The sequence below is a fragment of the Ochotona princeps genome, chromosome 8 (assembly GCF_030435755.1).
Source record: "Ochotona princeps isolate mOchPri1 chromosome 8, mOchPri1.hap1, whole genome shotgun sequence".
NCBI lineage: Eukaryota > Metazoa > Chordata > Mammalia > Lagomorpha > Ochotonidae > Ochotona > Ochotona princeps.
In genome coordinates this window covers 31,993,441-32,015,031 of record NC_080839.1, presented here as the reverse complement: position 1 = coordinate 32,015,031, position 21,591 = coordinate 31,993,441, and the positions used below count along the sequence as shown (strand labels likewise).

Below are 21,591 nucleotides of genomic sequence, written 5' to 3'. Positions count from 1 at the left end.
AGCCGTGAGTTCCTCTTATAGTGAATATACTTGTTTTCAACCCTGGCATCTCCAATTTTAGTATATGTGCTGATGAAGCAAGTACAACCCTGGCACCTCCAAATTTAAGTTTGTCAGGAGTTCTGGGCATAAGATACTTTGCTTTTAATTGATATCGCCTCACGAGAGAGATTTATGTTGTTATTTCATCCATTATGCTAAATCAGTAACTTTTCCATCTTCTTACCTTTAAAAAATGTGTTGAAGTGTTTTATTCAGTGTTATTCTTTTCTTTTATTCTCATAGTCCCTGTGGGTTAAAAGCATTTTTTATTGCTTTATTGAAATTTTTTTTAAAGTTCCATTTATTTTTTATTACAAAGTCAGATATACAGAGAGGAGGAGAGACAGAGAGGAAGATCTTCCGTCCAATGATTCACTCCCCAAGTGACCGCAACGGCTGGTGCTGCACCGATCCGATGCCGGGAACCTGGAACCTCTTCCAGGTCTCCCACGCGGGTGCAGGGTCCCAAGGCTTTGGGCCGTCCTCAACTGCTTTCCCAGGCCACAAGCAGGGAGCTGGATGGGAAGTGGAGCTGCTGGGATTAGAACCGGCGCCCATATGGGATCCCGGGGCGTTCAAGGCGAGGACTTTAGCTGCTAGGCCATGGCGCCGGGCCCGATTTATTGAAATTTTAATGGGATTTTGGAAAAGTGATGTTCTATTATTTAAGTCATTAACTGGCATTGATAAATGATTCCCAAGATTTCTTTTCCTGTAGCTCCCAGATTTCACAGGTTGGAAAGTTAATCCCCAAGTTACATGTTAATGGTATATAGCAGTGGGTGTCTGGGAGGTGATTGGGTCGTGGAGACTGCCCTGTCAATTGGTTAATACATTGATGGAGTAATGGAGTAGCGAGTGAGTGGCTGGTTGTCATGGCAAGTGCTCTGTTGTGAGACAATCTGGGCGCTCACTCCAGCATTGCTCTTGCTAAGTGTGGCCCAAGTCTCCTTGAGACTGAGGCCTTGCTTCTCTATCTAAAAACAAAATGAAAGGGAAAGGAGGAAAGAAGGCAGTGAGGGTCAGGGAGAGAGATCTTTATCAGTTTACTTTCCAAATGCCTGCAGTGTCCAGGATTGGGCTGGAGCCAAAGTAAAGAGCCAGGAATTCAGTGCAGGTCTACAGGGGGGCGGGAATGCAATTAGTTGAACCATCACTGCTGTCTCCCACAGTCTGTATTGATGGGAAATTGGAGTTAGGAGACAGAGCAAGGAATCCAATCCAGACATTCTGCGGGAACAGGGGTGTCACAGTGCGTAGGCTTAAGACTCACTCTGAAACCTTTATTTTTCACAAGTTACCCCGTCTATGATGTGAGTGAAGGAGGAAGAAAGAAAAGAAAGAGAAATCTTCTGTCTGTTGATTGACTCCCCAAATGACCACAACGGCCAGAGGTAGGCCAGTCAGGAGCAAGGAGCTAGGAACTCCATCCGGTCTCCCAAGTAGATGTTAGGGATCCAAGTACTTGGACCATCTTCCCCTGCCTTTCCAAGTGTATTAGGGAACTAGAATGCAAGTGAAACAGCCAGGACTTGAACTGGCAGTCATGTGAGATGTTAGCATTGCAATCAGCAGCTTAACTTGCTGAGCCACAATTCAAGCCCCAGAATAATATTTCAATTACGGAAGAAAAAGACACATGCAGACTACTATGCCATATAATTTGTATTGGTTGTTTCCTTTTTTAAGATTTATCTATTTTAATTGGAAAGGCAGATTTACAGGGAGAAGGAGAGACAGAAGGATCTCTGTTGCTGCAACAGCCAGAGCTGAAACAATCCAAAGCCAGAACCCAAGAGCTTTTTCTGGGTTTCCCACGAAGGTGCAGGGTTCCAAGGCTTTGGGACATTCTTGATTGACCTCCCAGGCCACAAGTAAAGAGATGGTTGGGAAGTGGAGCAATTGGGACACAAACCAGCATCCATATGGAATCCTTGTGCATGTAAGGCAAGGATTTAGCCACTGAGTGATTGTACTGGACCTGATGGTATTTCTTATTTCCTTGAAAAAGGTAGAAAGCAAATTGCATAGGAGTGATATAGATCCATTGATTAAATACAGTGTAGGTCATAAATATAGGCAATATAAAAAGGAATAATTTATACACTGGCTAATTATATAACTTAATGGAGTTTCCTTAATCCCATGTTGGTTTTAGCTCAGTCATTTCCTTCTAACGTGTTCGTTAGTGGACAATTACAGCAAAAGGCAACTCTAGCAGGCGATTCTACTACTTGCTTTGGTTAAGAAGCTGGCACTCCCAGCTTACTGAGGGCTTAAGGATTATCTGTAGGCTTAACTTACTAGTGCTGTCCCTGTTATTATAGGTTAGTTGGTGCTAAATATAGTTACACTGAGTACTTACTGGAATATTATTTTGAATTTTGAGTTTGATATTTCAGGTAAATAGGAAAAACATTAAAAATATAAAAACTTGTGTGTAAAAAAGTAATAAATGAAGGATTTTTAAAATTTGTTTTGCTTGGAAAAGTAATGGTTAAATGAAGATAAACTTGTTTAAATACATGTACTGATGTTACATGTTGCCATTTCCAAGGCTCCATTCTTGGCTGTTTTCACTTATGGGTAGCAGACAGAATCCATCAATGTTCTTTGATAGTCCTCTCCCCAATCCATTATTTTCCACCAAACCTTGACCATGAAACCCAACTGACAGATGGGTTCTTGGTCTCCAGACTAGCCTTTCATCCTAAGTCCCAGTATGGTTTCCAGTTACTCTCAGATGCTCTCTACTTCCGTTTTCTGTGGTCATTTCAAGTTCTTGCTTAATCTTAAACTGTAGAATCACCTTTTCTTTCTTTTGCACCTAATCCTTTTGACCTGTTGTTCTACAAGTTCACTTTTTGCAGTGACTTTTTTCAAATTTATCATCTCCCCTCCATTTCCTCTACCTGTAGTTTAAGCTGTCATCAACTTGCCTGAAATATCAGTAATAAAAATGCTCCATCTAAGCCACAATAGCTGTAATAAAGTTTTTGAGCAATGATTGAGGTACTGTAATTGCATCTTAACTGTTGGGTTATTTACAACCCATAACTTATCTTCCATTAGTGTTCTTTTCATAATGAACTTATCTAGTCTCCCTACCACCCCGCTTAAAGAGCTTTAATAACAGAGAGAGATGATTCTTTCACTTTCAAGTATGACATTTGAGCCACTGCACCTTTTGTACTTAGCCTATATTTCTGGTTTTGTATTCAAACACCTCCTCTCTTTCTAAGTATAACAGATGTCTCTATGCCTTAAATCTTTGCTGCAATTTCATTATACCCTGCCTCTATAGCTGTTACTTTCTCTTAAATGCATCTCTTTTCTCTTCCTGAAAAAAAAAAAGAACTATCAACTACTTTTCTAAACATTCTTGAAATTCTGCAAAAAACCATAGATACCAGTAATCACATAATACACATATATGCACGTATTTTTTTTAAAGATTTATTTATTTTCATTGGAAAGTCAGATTTTCAGAAAGAAGGAGAGAGAGAGATCTTCCATTACTGTTTCACTCCCCCAAGTGGCCACAATGGCCAGAGCCGAACCAGTCTGAAGCCAGGATCCAGGCGCCTCTTCTGGGTCTCCCATGCAGGTGTAGGGTGCCAAGGCCTTGGACTGTCCTCCACTGATTTGCCAGGCCACAGGCATGGAAGTGTAAGGGAAGTGGATCAGCTGGGGTATGAACCAGCGCCTTGTATGCACTGGGATTCCATATGGTCCCTGATTCATATCCTGGCTGTTCCACTTCCCATCCAGTTCCCTGCTTATAGCTCTAGAAAGCAGTGAAGGACCCTGAACCCACGTGGGAGACCCAGAAGCAGCTCTTGGCTTCGGATCAGTTCTGCTCCGAGTGTTGTGGCCACCTAGGGAGTAAACCAGCAGACAGAAGATCTTTCTGTCTCTCCCTCTCTTTATAAATCTTTCCAACGAAAATAAATAAATATTTTAAAAATAAATTAAAGTTACAATTTTTAGTTGAGTATTATGTGGTTTCTCTTTTAGTATTTAAGTATTTTAAAACTGTTACTAATTGTCACTACTAATCTAGCATGGCTAAGGAACTAGATCTTGTAATAACTATTTTTAGCCATATGTTTTTTTTAAATCTTAATTGTCTTTCTTTGATGGAGAGAGGGAAGCAGAGGGAGAAAGAGAGGGAGAGCGCCCCCATTTACTGGTTCACTCTTCAAATGCCCACAACAGCCAGATCAGGGCCAGGCTGAAGCCAGGAAACTCAATTTGGGTCTCTACATGGATGGCAAGGACCCAACTACTTGAACCATCTCCTCAAAGGGTGCTTGTTAACAGGAAGCTGCAATGGAGAACAGGGCTAGAACCCGAACCCAGACACATTGAAATGGGATGCCAGTGCCCTAGGTGGAGGCTTACATGTTGTATCAAGTGCCCACGGCTCTGTGGCTGTGGCAGTGAAGTTTCTTCTTACGTGTCTTGTCTTCTACTAAAAATATCCTAGGCTTTCTCTCCGCATCAGTGTTTTATTAGAGAGAATGGACAGTGCAGTGTCTCTGCTGGTCAGGCTTGAAACTCATTTCTAGGGAAACTCTAAGAAAACTGCAAGGCCAGTTGGGAGGAGGTAGGAAAATCACCCTTTCCTCTGAGGGGATTTGTTGAAAACAGTTTAAAAAATTAAACTTTTGCAAGGAAAGGAATTGATCCAGCTGACCGCAGAGTCCTTCCAACTCTGAGATTTCATCAGGCTGCATGGCTTTCTCTTGCAGTGCTCTCAGGGAGAATGGTTACTAACCAGTTGTTATCTAGAAACTTGAACCTTCTATTTCTGGTATGGTACTTTCAAGGATAATTCACTGAAGATTTTTCTCTCTCTCTCTCTCTCTCTCTCTCTCTCTCTCTTTTTTTTTTTTTTTGTAAATATTTGAAAAGCACAGTTACAGATAGAGAGGGAGAGACGGATCTTTTCTCTAGTGATTCCCTTCCCGAGTGGCCACGATGGCCAGGGCTGGGCCAAGCTGTAGCTAGGAGCCCAACATTACTTCTGTAGATCTCCCATAGTGGTACAGGGTTCAAGCACTTCGGCCACCTTCAACTTCAACTTCCCATGAGGGGAAGGTGGAGGGGAAATGGAGCAGCTGTGACAAACCAGTGCCCATAAAAAATGCTGATGTCACAGCCAGTGGCTTAACCGGCTGCACCACAATGCCAGCACCTGAAATTTGACTTTCAAATATTACAAGGACATACAATTTATGTTCTCAGTTTAATAATTTCAAATGGCTGTCAGAATATTCTTGCTAGTAAGAGTGATATTGATATCTAGTTACAGTGAGATGTAATAAGCTCTGCTTCTAATTCTGGTATAGTAGTAACATTTTCCTTTATGGCTTTGAGTTTTCTTTGAACACTGGGTAAACTCTTTACTATTATTCATTCATCAAATAGTTACTTGAAAATGTCACTGAAATTAATAATGTGAAGTTCTTATTTGCACTTTATATCTGAGATGGTGCTTACTGTTGCCTCTAGTTATTGTTTTTGTTTTATAATTGTACTATTTCTATACTGTTGTTTACATTTTTAAAAGATTTATTTGAAAGAGATGTCTCTGACTGTTAGTTCACTGCCCAAATGGTCACAGTGTCAGGGCCAGGCTGCAGCTGAGAGCCTGGCACTTCACCCAGGTCTCTCACTTGGATAGTAGGGATGCAAATATATGGCTCATTGTCCAGTGCTTTTCCAGGTGCATTAGCAGGGATCTGGATCAGAAGTAGCTTGGGATGCCGGCATCACAGTCAGTGGATTAACCTAATATATTACAATACCAGTCCCTGATGCTTACTATTAAAGTTGTAAATTTACCATCTTTTTATAGTCATTCTTCTAGAAGACTTTTATGAGTATTTGTTCCCTTGTGACCATTGTAAGAAGTAGGTCCAGAAACATGCATGTAGAAATGTCATGTAAGCAACTTATAAATAATACATGAAACCTTGTGTTCCATTAGTGAATTTTACAACAAGCATAGTGGGAAAAGTGGTATGGAGAAGCCTGAACTCCTCCTCTTCTTTCTTAATCATTTTAAAATCTTAAGTTCTGTATCTCTGCTTTGCAGATAAATAAATTAACAGATGCTGTTTCACTACCCAAATGGCTGCAAAGTCCAGGGCTGGGCCATACTCATGCCAGGAGTCAGGAGCTTCTTCTGGGTCTCCCATGTGGAGATCAGGGTTCAGAATTTGGGCCATTTTCTACAGCTTTCCAAGGTACTTTAGCTGGGACCTGGATCAGAAGCAGAGCCACTGGAATTTGAACCTGTGACCATATGGATTTTGTGTCATGGGGTCCTACCCTGCTGTGCCATAGTGTTGTGGTACATTTTTATATATGTAGATAATTAGTTGAGAGTCTTGCACATTTTTGGTAATTACTGATGAATATGTGAAAAACACTTCAAACAATTTTTGCCATCATTATAGAAATGTTTTGTGTTGGGCCCAGCACAGTAGCCTAGTGGCGAAAGTCCTTGCCTTGAATGCGCCGGGATCCCATATAGGTGCCAGTTCTAATCCTGGCAGCCCCACTTCTCAACCAGTTTCCTGCCTGTGGCCTGGGAAAGCAGTGGAGGATGGGCCAAAGCCTTGGGACCCTGTACCGGCGTGGGAGACCTGGAAGAAGCTGCTGCTGCTTTTTTTTTTTAAATTAAGAAGAAGTTTCTGACTCCTGGCTGCGGATTGCCTCAGCTCTGGTCGTTGCAGTCACTTGGGGAGTGAATCATCAGAAGAGCTTCCTCTCTGTCTATCCTTCCCTCTATATATGACTTTGCAATAAAAATAAATAAATATAAAAAATGTTTTGTGTTACAATTTTAGTTTAGAGGCTGGCATGGTTGTTCAACAGGCTAATCTTTGACCTGCTAGCACCAGCATCTCATGGGCACTGATTTGTGTCCCGACTATTTCATTTCCAGTCCAGCTCTCTGCTTGTGGCCTAGGAAAGCACTAGAGGGTGACTCAAGTATTCATGCCCCTGCACCCACGCACCCACGCACCCACGTGGGAGACCTACAGGAAGCTCCTGGCTCCTGATTTTGGATTGATTCAGCTATGGCCATTGTGGCCATTCAGGGAGTGAACCAGTGGATGGATGAAACATCTCTCTTTCCTTCTCTTTGTAAATCTGTCTTTAACAAAGAGAAAAAAAGAATTTTAATTTGGCATTAAACTCCCACCCCCAAGTTCCACTTGAATACCTCCCCCTTCATGTTCTTCCCAAACTCCAAAGAAGTAAAATGAAATAAACTCAAAGAACTCATAATAGTTTGTGGAAATAAAGCCAATTCATCTCTGTAGAACTGCTGTGCCAGGTCTTAAATATATTGGCGAAAATTGACCTGAGCAGGTAACATTGTCAGGAAATCTTGCTCTATGTATCTTAGCTTAAAAAAAGAGGGGGCAGATTTTGGGAGAGGATAATGGAAATCTCACAACCTATGGAATTGTATCATAAAATTAAACAAAACAACAACAACAAAAAACCCACATATTTCTTAGAGAGGTAGCCTAGTGGCAAAATCCTCAGCTTACATGCACTGGGATCCCATATGGGCGCTGGTTTGTGTCCCAGTCGCCCTGCTTCCCATCCAGCTCCCTGCTTGTGACCTGTGAAAGCAGTTGAGGACGGCCCAAAGCTTTGGGACCCTGCCTCCATGTGGTAGACCCAAAAGAGGCTCTGGGTTCATGGCTTTGGATCAGCTCAGCTCCCTGCTGTTGCGGCCACTTGGGGAAAGAATTATCGGATAGAAGATCTTCTTCTCTGTCTCCTCCTCTCTGTATATCTGACTTTCCAATAAAAACAAATCTTTAAAGAAAATTAAGATCAGGATAATATTAATCAGTTTGAGTTAAGAATTGCTTAAATTACCAATATTTCCCATGATAATCAATTTTTCTTTTTTTTTTAAAGAAAGTATTTTTGTTTGAAAGACAGTGTTAAAGTGGAAGAGACAGACAGACCTTCCATTCCCCAGCCTACTCCGTAAGTGACAGTAGAAGCCAGGAGCCAGAAGCTTCTCCTGTTGTCCCATGGGCAAGGGATGGTGCAGGGGCCCAAGTACTGGGGATGTCCAATGTTGACCTTCCATACACACCAGCAGGGAGCCAGATCAGAAGTGAAACAGCCAGGAAATGAAACAGTGCCCACATTCCATGTTTCATCTGCAGTTTTATCTGCCACATCACGGTGCTGGCCCCAACCAAATTTTCTTAATCATTAGTTTATACTCGCATTGCCCAATAATAGTACAGTGTTGCCATATATTTCTTTATGGTTTCCTACAAGATGGTTTAAAAATAAGAGTGAAATTAATAATATACCAGTGTATCCAAAATGCTAATTTTAATATCTAATCAATATGAAAACTGACATTTTTGTATTTCTGGTACTGTCTAAAAGTGTTTTAAGTTTCTTATTGGTAAAGAGAGAGAAGAGGGGGAGAGGAAAAGGGAGAGAAAGCAAGTGCAACACAGCGCCCCCCGAGCTTATCCCTAAATGCCTACCAAAGCCAGGACCAGTCCAGGCTGCGGGCAGGCACTGGGCAATGAATCCCGGTTTCCCACTTGGGTGGCAGGGATCCCAGCAACAGTACCTGCACGCTGGCCTGCTGCCTCTCGGGGTGTGCATCAGTAGGAAGGGGCATGGGAAGCAGAGCCTGGAAGAAGCAGGCAACACTCCTGAGGGACATGTGGCAGTCCCCAGCAGGGATCTCTCAGCGCACCACAAGACCAGCCAATGCCACAAACTGGAAATCCAGTGTGCACTTTACACTTAGGGGGGCATCTCATTGCAGGCATTGAGTGCTAAGTAGCTACAAGCAGCCACTGACTACATCTTAAACAGCAGGTAGCTGCCTCTCTTCAATTTTCTAAAAAAAAAAAATTTATTTTATTGCAAAAGCAGATATACAGAGAAAGTTCTTCTCTCTGCTGGTTCACTCCCCAAAGCCAGGAGCCAGGAGCTAGCTTTCTCCGGGTTTCCCATGCTGGCAGAGGGTCCCAAGGCTTTGGGCTGTCTTCTACTACTGTCTCAGGCCGCAAGCAGGAAGCTGGATGGGAGGTGGAGCAGCCGGGACATGGACCGGTGCCCATATGGGATGCTAGTGGATGCAAGGTCAGGATTATCTACTAGGCTAGTGTACTGGACCTGCTGCTGCTCTTCAGAGTAGGCCTGTGGCTAGTATAGTTGAAAGGTGATCAAAAAAACAAAAGGCCCTCTAGAACTTCCAGATGCTGATGCTTCTATTCACTGCAACCACTTTTCTTTCAACTGTTGTTTTGGAAAGAGCACAATTGGGAACATGCTTATTACTGTATCTCAAACCAAGTAGCACCAGTTTCCTGACTCCCAGAAAGCCTGAATCATCCGAAGGGTTGACTCATGAGCCTAAGGTGAACCAAAATTGCCTTCCAAGGCATCTTTCTGTTTCCATTTTCCTCTCTTCCCCCTCTCTCATATTTTGGATGACTCATTCTCTTAGGATGTAACAGTCCAGCAGCCAGAGAGCCCCAAATTCTTCGCGGAAGAACAGCCAACTTTGAAGTGCTCGGCTGGGATAGCCAAGTAATCGAGCACCGTCTTGTGTTTTAGGGTCTGCACTTGCAGAGTGGGAGTGGATCTCACATTGCCTCTTCTCCCACTCCCCAACCTCCCCTTTAGGGTGGTGGTGGCGGCAGTAGTGATGTGACTGGGAATTTAAGCTTGAGGGCACACCCTCTTTCATTTCAGAATCTCTTAAAATCCCCAGGGCCAGTGTCACAGCCCTGTTTATACCTTTCTGTACTTTGGTTTTTTTTCCTTTCTGGGCGAGGAAACTTTCCACCCCGGGTCTCCTAGGATAACGCCCTTCCGGTGGCAAGCCAGGAACCTCTCTGACCCCTTGCGGCCCGCCCGCAGCCCTTTTCACTTTCAGCAGGGCTCCAACAAACTTGGCCGAGGCCAAGCCCCCACCCCAATTCACTGGACTCCCCAACGTGGAGGGTGGAGTGCCCAGGGCCCCGCCCCGCCCACCGAGCCCAGCCCCAGCCGCTAACACAAGAGCATATTCAGGCAGTCCCACCCACTTTGAGCTGCTTCCCTTCCCTTTGGGCCGGCAGGCTGCCCATCTTCCTTAGCCCGCAGCCTATTGGCGCGCTCCCTCCCGCGCCAGTGCCCCCGGCCGAGGACGGTGAGTCACGCCAAACTGGGCGGAGAGTCTGCAGGCCTCTCCTCGGCTCGTCTGGGCGGCGGCGGCAACTGGGGGACGGGCGGGCGGTGCATCACGGGCGCGGAGGCAGGAGGAGCCGTCTCATTGTTCCGGAGCCGTCGCCACTGCAGGTCCCTCGGCTCTGTGGGCTCGGCTTCTGTCATCCTTCCCCACCTCCCCCCACAACCGCCCGCGGCTCTGAGGAGAAGCGGCTCCGGCGCCCGCAGCAGCTGCAGCATCCTCCTCCGACCCAGCCATGGAAGACTTGGACCAGTCGCCGCTGGTCTCGTCTTCGTCTGCGGACAGCCCGCCCAGGCCTCCGCCCGCATTCAAGTACCAGTTCGTGAAGGAGCCAGAGGACGAGGAGGAGGAGGAGGAGGAGGACGAAGAGGAAGAGGACGACGAAGACCTGGAGGAGCTGGAGGTGCTGGAGAGGAAGCCGGCCGGTGGGCTGTCTGCGGCCCCGGTGCCCGCCTCCCCCGCCGCGCCCCTGCTGGACTTCAGCAGTGACTTCGTGCCCCCGGCGCCCCGGGGACCCCTGCCGGCCGCGCCCCCCGCCGCCTCGGAGAGGCAGCCGGCTTGGGACCCGAGCCCTGCGTCCTCGGCCGGGCCCACGCCCTCCCCTCCGGCCGCAGCCTCGCCCTCCAAGCTCCCCGAAGACGACGACGAGCCTCCGGCCCGGCCGCCCCCTCCTCCCCCGGCCGCAGGGAGCCCCCAGGCCGAGCCTGGCCCGGCCCCCGCCGCGCCCCCGTCCACCCCGGCCGCGCCCAAGCGCAGGGGCTCCTCGGGCTCCGTGGGTGAGTGTGCGCCCCTCCCTCTTTTGTGTGCCTTCCCGGCTGCTTCGGGCAGGGCCGCGCGCTCCCCCGGAGGGGGCTTTGTCTGCGGCAGTCGGGGCGATGGCGCCCCCCGTGGTGGGAGCGCGGGGAGAAGGGTGGGGCGGCCGCAGAAGCCCCGGGCTGGCTCTTTATTGTCTGTCGGGCTTTCGGGGAACACGTGCACCGCACCCCAGCTCCCGCGTTCTGGCCTGGGTGCTGCGTTCCACCGCGTCCCGGAAGTTAGTCTCCCACCCTGGGACGTGTATCCAGGAACTGGGGTTGTGGGCTCATTGGCCCGGCTGGCCTCTGAGGGGCGCATGGGAACCCCAGGGCGCCGCCCCGATGTTTTTACCCTCGTGGTGGCAGGATGCCCTAGGCGAGTGGTCCAGTTTTGCTTCGGGCACCCTTCCTTACCCACTCCACCCCTCTCGCCCGTCCTGGCGTGGGGCGCCCCACGCGCCTCATCCCCTCGCTCCCCGTCCTCTTGGCCCTGGTGGGGAACCGGCCACGTGGGAGGCGTCCACATTGACCCCACTGCAGTGAAGGGAGAGCGCCTCCAGCGGTGTGGGGCTGGAGAAGAGGGGAGGCCGGAATTGGGGGGAGGTCCTGCCGCCGCCCAGCCTCCCGGGTGTCCGGCGGCTTCCCAAGCAGGGAACGGAGCCCGGGCGCAGGCGTCTGCAGCCGAGAGGGGCGCGGTCCTGCTGGGGTGTCCGCTAGAGGGTCGAAGGAACAGGAACTGCGGGTTGCTAGTATGCACAGGCTTAGCCTCTTTAGGCATCAGATAAAAAGGCAAAATGGTTGACACTCTTCAAGGGTGAAAACCTGTGGAATCTTCCTCGGGAATTGTTGGCTCATTGCACTTGCTTGTGGCAGATTCACCATGAGTCTCAGGGAAGATTTGATCTTTTCATTTACTGGTTAGAAAAACTTTTTTGTTTTTTGGAAGTATTTTGTACGTTGACAGACAATATGTATGTAAAATGATTTTAGATCGTCATTCACGCGAGGACCTGGTTGTGTTTAGGGCGTTGTGTTGTTGTCCCTTCAATGTTGGAAAATTATTTTGTTAGAAAGTCTTTCTTTGCAAATTGTTCATAAGTACCTTGTTTTTCTCTAGAAAGTGTCCCACTATGAATGAGGTCTTTCTATCCTTTTTTTCTTTGAAGATTTATTTCTTTGAAAGACAGAGCCGCTGAGAGGGTGAGACACATACCTTTCTTTGTATGTAAAGGATAGATGCCTGCTGAGAAATCTTAGCAGCTTTATAAGATTCTAAAGGTTCATTTCTTAGAAAATAGGAGTCCGAGATTACAGAGTGTTTTTCTTCAATTCACTTCTGTAATGGGAAATACAAGGCAGTTGTGATGTTTTTGAATATTGATGTGCCCCCCCCCCCCCCCCCCCCGGCACTGCTCAGAGCACTTAAACCTACAATAATGATCTTAGAAAATCTTACAGGAAGAACAGCTCAACTCCATTTTTCTGTATGAACAAAGCACACTTGAGTAAAGTGAACTAGACAGATATATAAAGAGATTTTCAAATGGGGCAGTGATTGACAGGGCTTGGCAACTTGTGTTTATGCATGGGAACAAAGAGAAGAGTTCTGTTCTTGGAACATGAAGATTCGAGTGGTTGCAGCAGCCTCAGTGGAATCTTGACTGATGGAATCCTAAATTTAGAAGACAAAGGAAAGAGACTGTTACCCACCCGGGGGATTCTGTGTGATTCTGTATTGATGATAACTATTTGGAAACTAAGATTCCTTTGGTAGATGGAAGCCTGTCATGATTATGGTCATGAATAGTTAAGCCATGTTACTGTGTAGGTTTTTTTCTTCTCTCTTTTTTTTTTTTTTAGGATTTATTTTAATTGGAAAGGCAGCGTTACAGAGAGGAGAGAGAGAAAGATCTTCCGTCCACTAGTTCACTCCCCATGTGGCTGTAGCAGCTGAAGCCAGGAACCAGGAACTTCTTCCAGGTTTCCAACATGGGAGCAGGGTTCCAAGGCTTTGGGCCGTCCTCTACTGCTTTCCTAGGCCACAAGCAAGCAGCTGGATGGGAAGTGGAGCAGCTGGAATATGAACCAGCGCCCACATGGGATCCCAGTGCATGCAAGGCGAGGACTTTAGCCACTAGGCTGTTGTGCTTGACCCATGTGTACGTTTCTTGATGCAATGAAAAGTTACTTCATTAATTCAGCCCATTGATTGTTCAAGAGCTGAGCCTTGTTCTAGGCTTGGAGGATACAATGATGAGCGTGACAGATGTGTTCCCACTGGGGACAATATTGATGATAACAAGCCCAGAAATAAAGGATCCAGAATAGTGGTGTAGTGAGGAAAGGCACTGAGAACGGTTGGAATGTGTGCGGGCTTTTCTAGGTTGGGTGATACCAATAAAGAGCTTGGGATTTGAGCCTTAGAAATAAAAAAGTTTCCAGGCAGCCTCAATGACAAAAGCCTAAAGACAGGCAAGAGTGGGGTCCTTGCATGTGCATCTTTAGAATAATGAGGAAAAATAGTGGAGAGTATACAGGGTGGGTTATACTCAAGTGTTCTGGGTTCTGTTAGCAGGCCATGGTAAGAAGTTTGACTTAAAAATACTTATTGTAGGAATATCCTGCATAAATGTGATTTTAGAGCTAAAATGTGGTTTTGAAGATTTATGCAGCCAAAGAGGTATAATCATAACTAAAGACAAAAGTAGGTGAGAAATGAGCAGTGAATGCTTAACAGACTAACCTGTTTGGAAGAGAGTTAATAGATTCCTAACATTTGTATATTTTATATGACATTTGCATTAATTTAAAATTAAAGTCATTTTCATTTTACAGAAGATATCTTACGTATGTTGGTTCTCCTCAAATGCCTGAGAAAGCTGGGGCTGGGCTGTGCTGTAGCCAGGAGCTTGGAACTCCAGTCTCCCATCTGATTGGCAGGTACCCAAGTACTTGAGCCCTCATTTGCTGCCTCCTGAATGCACGCATGTGTAGGAAGCTGAATCAGAAACAGAGTGGGGACTTGTAGGTCCCCTCTGAAATGGGAAGCTGGGGTCCCAAGTGGCAACTTAATCTCTGCGCTTCATGCACACTCCTGTTATTTTTGAGTAAGCTGATTTACATTGGCTGATGGATTTTAGTTTTGCTGTTTGCTTTGTATCTGGAGCATCTTCACTGTAGTGTACTAACTGCAGACTAAAATCTCTTGACAGCTTTTATTTTCCCCACAGAGAAGCACTTAATTTCAGGCTGTGGGGGCGGGGGAAAGCTTGCTTAATGTAATCATTACAAGAAACTGGATAGAAATTGGAGAGAAATATAAGCATGATCATTGAGGATGACCCTGAACTGGTCTCTGGACCTGTTCCAATCCAGTGCTAAGACTGAGAATGTTTGATTTTCATTCTTAAGGGTACTGAATGCCAAGTACAGGAGTTAGTTTTATTATCCTGCTGTAAGAGATGCTGCTTTAAGTCTTGTGCCATCTGCAGTTGTCCTTGATTTTGGTAATTTATGTTAGGAAACAAAGTTTTCATTGTTACTTCTAAAATATGAAGCTATTTTTCACTCCTTTCCTGCTTACTGTTATAAGTGTTGGGAGGGGCCACTGTATGAACTGAAGCAAGATGCCATGAAAGTAGTATTAGAAAATTGGTGAAGGTTTTAAGAAAAGCAGGTGTACACATTTAGAAAGCCTTTCAGTCAATCTGAGAGTGGTAACTGATGTGGAAACTGGTTGACTGTCATTTCATTTGACTCAAATGGAATAGAAAGGATGCTAACAGACTTGAAGCATGAACTCTTTCATTGGGTATGAATCTCTGTAATCAGCTTGTAGAAAGGTTTTATGAAAGAAGAATTGAAAGGAATTGCATGCCATGAATGTAAAAACAAAGAAAAGAGTGTTAAATCACTCTCAAAGATGGATCAAGCTTGTTAATTACTGTGAAAATTTATACATAAGTGAATATTGCTAAGTGTAGATAATGGCTTGGGATTTAAAAGTTAGTAATAAGTCCTACATTAAAAGCCATTTGTTTAGGGTTATTTATAATTGCATAGAAGCACATAATAGAAACTTAAGCTTTTGATTGACACAAAGCTGAAATCTTAAATATTTTGCAGTGTCAAGGCCAAGTAAATACTGATGTGACATCTGGGGGAGTAGCCTCCTCTAAGGAAGAGGGTGTCATGCTCTGTCTTCCTTTTAGTTTTTCCCTGGGAAAAAAGGAATGCTTCTGGTGCATTTAGAGATTCTGATAATTTCTTTTATTAAGCCTTTTCTAATTTTCTAACCAGTTCAACAAAATTGGGGAGGGTCATGTGGTCTTTATGGATATGGTGAGTTAGGTTTAAGATTGGTTCCCAGGAAGCTCACTGTCAAATTTATGGCCTGTTCTAGTAATTTTCAGACTACTTCAAATCATTTTCAGTATGAAGTAATGAATATATATGGAAGCTTTGATAAATAAGTCAGTGGGATAGTATTTATAGAATGGGCTATTTTAATATTGTCAACTTAGATTAGCTTTATTAAATATTTATAAAAGAGAATGCTCTTTTTCATTAAATGATTATAATTTATGTGAAGTAACTTTCATAAAATACCTGAGATCATTTAAGTCGATTTAAGACCCCAAATGAACAGTACATGTTTTTTTTTAATATATGTTTTTATTATATTATTTATGTATCTGAGGTGAAGGGGGATATTGAGGGAGAATCCCCACCCAGTCTCCCACCCGCCCAAGGTCCCAGATGTGGGGCATGCTGAGATACTTGCTCAAGTGGTCTTAATAGTCTTCCAGTTCTGGATTGCTGCCAGTCACATCCCTCCCAGCTCAACAGTACATGTTTTTAAGTTATTTTTAAAATTTTTATTTATCTTGCATATTTATAAAAAATTATTTATTTATTTATTTTGGAAAGTCAAATTTATGGACAGAAGGAGAGAAAAAGATCTGTCTGCTGTTCACTTCCCAAGAGGTCATAACGGCTGGAGCTGAGCTGAAGCCAGGAGCCTCTTCCGGGTCTCCCATAAGGGTGCAGGGTCCCAAAGCATTGGGCCGTCCTCCACTGCTTTCCCAGGCCACAAGCAGGAAACTGGATGGGAAGCGGGGCTGCCGGGATTAGAACTGGCGTCCATATGGGATCCTGGCGCATTCAACTTGAGGACTTTGTCCACTATGCTACTGCACCGGGCCCTATTCTTGGTTCATCCCTGGAAACAATGATTAAATAGAAATGAATTTTGCAGATTTAGTAATAACCTTTGTGTGTTTTGTTCCTGTTTCTAAATGTAGACCTGGAAAATCTTTCTTGGTTGGCAGCCGCAGGGATGGTAGTTATAATGGCAGAAGTATAGTTTATCATTTTGTTTATTCCCTTTGTGGGTATACTAGGGTAGTACACAGGCATACAAAATGGTGAGACTCCGTTCAGCGATAACATTTTAGCAGACTAAAGTCATCATCTATTTTAACATCAAGGGAGGAGTTGGTGATTTTGCTTTTAATTTCTTTATGTATTTGAGAGATCTGGAGACAGAGAGATAGGTCTTGAATCTGGTGGTTCACTTCCCAAATGCCTACAACAGTTGGGTCTGGACCAAGCTGAAGCCAGGGGCTTGGAAACAAATGTAGGTTTCCCGTATGGGTAGCAGGGACCCAAGTACTTGAGCCACCCGTTTACCTGTTACCCGCCAGCCTCTGGGTTAGCAGGAAGTTGATGTGAGAAGTGGAAGTGGGTCGGGCTCAGGCACTCTGAAATCAGACAAGCACATCCAAAGCAGCATGAAACTTGTGTCCTAATAGTTTTGCATTTTAAGCTATTGGGTTTTTTAAAAAAATTTTATGTATATATATATTTTTTTATTAAAATGAAGATTGTTGACTTTAATTTAGCTTTTCTCATGCGTTTTTCAAGAGACTTTATTTTAACCTCTGAATAGTATGTTAAAAATACATGTGATTGGGCCCGGCGGCGTGGCCTAGCAGCTAAAGTCCTCACCTTGAAAGCCCCGGGATCCCATATGGGTGCCGGTTCTAATCCTGGCAGCTCCACTTCCCATCCAGCTCCCTGCTTGTGGCCTGGGAGAGCAGTTGAGGACGGCCCAATGCATTGGGACCCTGCACCCACATGGGAGACCCGGAAGAGGTTCCTGGTTCCCGGCATCGGATTGGCGCGCATCGGCCTGTTGCGGCTCACTTGGGGAGTGAATCATCAGACGGAAGATCTTCCTCTCTGTCTCTCCTCCTCTCTGTATATCCGGCTTTCCAATAACAATAAATCTTTAAAAAAAATACATGTGATTTTAGTATGTTTCCACATTTCTAGCCTTTATTTGACTGTATACTTTTTTAGTATTTATTTTTATAGGAAAGGCAATTAATTTTACAGAGAAAAGGAGAGACAGATCTTCCATTGCTGATTCACTCTGCAAATGGCTGGAGGTGAGCCCACCCGAAACCAGGAGCCTCCTCTAGGTCTTCCACCTGGGTGCGGGTTGCCAAGGCTCTGGGCCATCCCTCTAGTGCCTTTGCAGGCCGTAAGCAGCGAGCTGGATGGGAAGTGGAACAGCCAGGACATGAACCGGGACGCTTATGGGATTGTGGCACTTGCAAGGTGAGGATCCAGCCATTGAGTCATTTATGCCAGGCCCTGGGCTGTATACTTTGAGGAAAGGAGCTGTCTCCACTGTTGATCACAATGACGTCAGTCATTTGTTCAGTGTGGTATATGAGTGCAAACCTTTATACTTTTCTATTCTATACAGTTCTAAAATTATTGTGATATTTTTTTCTCAATAGAGATCCCAGGGTTGAGATTTGAAATGTTCATGTTCATAAACAAGGTAAAAAAATTCTAGGCCTTTGCTGTGGCAAAGCTGGTTAAGCTACTTCTTACAGAACTAGCATCCCGTATTAGTGGGGTCTGAGTCCCTGCTGTTCCACTTTCAGTTTGCTAGACTGTGAATACCCCTGAGAAAACAGCAAAGAACAGCAGATTGTTGGGCTGCTGCACTATGTGTGACCCAGAAGAAGCTCATGACTTTTGGCTTCAGCCTGAAACCATCCACTGGGGGATCTTGGAGCCGATCTTCCTTGCATGAGGGGAGGGTGACCCTCACTTTTCTGAATAGCTCCTAAGCCTCTGAGTAGTAGGACCTGTACAGTGCTTCTAAGTGAAAAGGTGAACTCCTGTTCGTACTTTTATTACCATTTAATTTTCCTATTTATTTTTGATTAATGTTAACTTCTTTTTTTGATTTTTATATTAAGCATTGTCATGGGTATGTGTGGTACTGTTTATGGTTTCCGGCACCTACTGTGAGTAGGTATTGGATGGTTTCTCCCATAGATAAGGTGATACTATTATTGTTAGTCATTTAATCAATCATTACAAAAAATAGCTTTGCTGTAAACAACTTTATGTTGTGCTTCGATGCTGTTGTACATGTTGTAAAATTATGAGTTCCCAAAGGATATTTGCTTTGGAAGTGTTACTAGGAACTCCAAATTGTCTTACAGGGAGTTGTTCCAACCTAAATTCCCAGCAGCTGTATGCTGAAGTACCTTTTTCTTTGTTTTTACTAATACAGTATACTGATAAAGAAGTAAATGATTTAGCAGATTGTTCTTTTAATTTATGCTTTCGTTTTTTCATAGCCTTATAGTGATCACTGTTCTTATCTTTCGAATTTTCAATTTTACCAGGTATAGGATCACTTGATTCTTTTTAAGACAGCTAGCCACTTGTAATGTCTTGAAACTTTTTTCTTGATTTATTGCATATTTTTCTGTGCAGAAATTTTTACATAGTTGTCTTTTATGATCAGTCATAAAGTTTAGTTTTGTGAGAAGGCTTTATAAATATTTCTACACTTTTTAGTACATTTCTGACTTTTTTAGTTTTTAAATTTATTTATAGTTGATTTTGCCCCAAAGAGTGAAGTTAGTGATTTCCAAGATAACTTTGTGCTATACCAATACCACTAATTAAATAATCCGTCTTTTGTTAACCATTTTAATATGCCACTTTTGTCATATTCTTGTATGGTTGAAGTATTTTGTTTCATTTATCTGTTAAAAGTATAAGCCTTTTTTACTGTAAGTTTTAAATAAATACTACCTGATAGGGCTTTTCTGGAATAATTTTTTCTGGCTCTTTAGGCACACATAATTTTCTATCTGATTTAATGTTTCTAATGTTTGTTTTAATTTTAGTGGTTAACTTGCATTATATGGATTGATTTTGGAAAAAATACATTGATATATTTTCAAGAAGCATGTCATTTATATGCATTTAAAAATTTAGTATGAACTACAGCCTTAAAATGTTACATAGGGGTCAGCATTGTAGAGTAGCAGGCTAAGCTACCCTGTGGTACACCACCATCCCATGTGAGTGCTGAGTGGAAACATCACTGCTTCTGTTCCAATCCAGCCCCCTGCCAGTATGCTGAGGAAAGCAGTGCAGCATGGCCTAAGTCTTTAGGGCCCTGCTCCCCTCATGGGAAACCTGGATGGACTTGAGGCTCCTGGCTTCCACCTGGCCCAGTCCTGGCATTGCATAGTTTGGAGAGTGAACCATTGGTTATTCACTCTGTGTATGTTTCCCATTCTCAACACACTGCTCTGTCGCATAACTCTCTGCCTTGTGCATAAATAATATAGGAAATATTTCTACCTGCTTAGAATAAAACACGTGGAGTACTGGGTTGTGCAGTTACTTGATTTCTTTTCAGTTGATTACTGATAGATTGGAAGAGAAAGATGAGTTGTCATTTCTGAAAATATTTTTTTGGAGGAGGGCCTGAGAAAGGAAAAAAAAATTCTCTGAACTCTTTTAGGCTATGTATTTTTTTTATATCAATCTCAGAATTTTTAACCTTTTACTTGAGGTTTCACAGATCATTAATTCATGCTTGCTTACTCTATTTTTTACCTACTTTAAAGTCAGTTACAGAAACAGGGAGACAAAAATATTCCATCTGTTGGTCCATTCCCCAAATGGCTGCAGTGGCAGGAGCTGCGCCAGACCAAAGTCAGCAGCCTGGAACTCCATCCATTTCTCCCTTGCAGATGCCAGGAATCAAAGCATTTGGACCATGTTTTGTCCTTTTCTTGGGCTCATTAACGGGAAGCTGAATTGGAAGTGCAGCATATGGGACTCAAACGGGCAACCATGTGGCATACTGGCATTGCAGGTGGTAGTTTTAACTCTCTGTGCTACGAAACAGCCAGAAAATATTACTTCTGACTATTGAATTCCTCTCGTGCCTTTGTTAAAAGAAACAGTTGACCATGTGAAGTGTATTTATATACATTTGTTTTGTCCTATTTGTCTATTTGTGTATCCATATATCAATGCAGACTATTTTATTATAGTGATTTTTTTCTTTTAAGATTTGTTTTATTTTTTTGAAGATTTATTTATTTTTATTGCAAAATCAGATATACAGAGAGGAGGAGAGACAGAGAGAAAGATCTTCCATCCAATGATTCACTCCCCTAGTGGCTGCAACGGGCGGAGTTTGGCAGATCCGAAGCCAGGAGCCAAGAGCTTCTTCTGGGTCTTCCACATGGGTGCATGGTCCCAAGGCTTTTGGGCCGTCCTGACTGCTTTCCCAGGCCACAAGCAGGGAGTTGGATGGGAAGCAGGACTGCCAGGATTAGAACCGGCACCCATATGGGGTCTTGAAGTGTGCAAGGTGAGGATTTTTGCTGCTAGGCTCCTGTGCCAGGCCCAAGGTTTGCTGTATTTTGAAAGTCAGAGTTAGCAGAGAAAGGAGTAATTTTCCTCTCACTGGGTCATTCCCCAAATAGCCACGACAGCCAGAGTGGGCCAGTCTGAAACTTCAGTGAGGCGCTTGCATCTGCATGGCAGGGGCCCAGGTACTTGGGCCATTTTCTGCTTCTTCCAGGATGCATCAGCAGGGAGCAAGATGAGAAGGTGAGCAGCTGGGACTCGAACCTGTTCCCATGTGGCATGCTGGTGTTACTGCTGGTGGTTTCACTTTCTCTGCCACATGCTGGTCCTGAGGCTTTTACCATTTTAGGTGTTGCTGTAGGAATTACAGAATGCATTCGTAATTTTTCATAATCTTCCAAAGATTAATATTAGCAGCAGTCGATGTGTTTGCCATGTAATGTAACACCATTATATTTTCCATGTACTTCTCTTATCCTTTGTGCTTTTATTGTTGTAAGCTTTGCCACTACATGCATTATAATTACTGAATGAGATTGTGTTTCAAAAGTCAATTCTTGGGCCCGGTGGCATGGCCTAGTGGCTAAAAGTCCTCGCCTTGGATGCGCCGGGATCCCATATGGGCGCCAGTTCTTATCCCAGCAGCTCCACTTCCCATCCAGCTCCCTGCTTGTGGCCTGGGAAAGCAGTTGAGGACGGCCCAAAGCTTTGGGACCCTGCACCCGCGTGGGAGACCTGGAGGAGGTTCCGGGTTCCCGGCTTCGGATCGGCACAGCACAGCACCAGCCGTTGCAG

The 21,591-nt window shown here is 44.3% G+C and overlaps 1 protein-coding gene across 3 annotated transcripts in view; it reads left to right on the top strand.

Annotated features, from left to right (window-relative positions):
• Positions 1-10,242: 10,242 nt before the first annotated feature.
• Positions 10,243-21,591, top strand: part of RTN4 (reticulon 4) — a 58,174-nt gene continuing 46,825 nt past the window's right edge. The window contains exon 1 of one of the 3 annotated variants that reach the window (XM_058667794.1): positions 10,243-11,067. In XM_058667794.1, the coding sequence (XP_058523777.1) occupies positions 10,527-11,067 (541 nt within the window). In that variant the 5' untranslated portion in view covers positions 10,243-10,526. The remainder of the gene's footprint in view (positions 11,068-21,591) is intronic. The other 2 variants (XM_058667791.1, XM_058667792.1) reach the window with 2 other exon arrangements.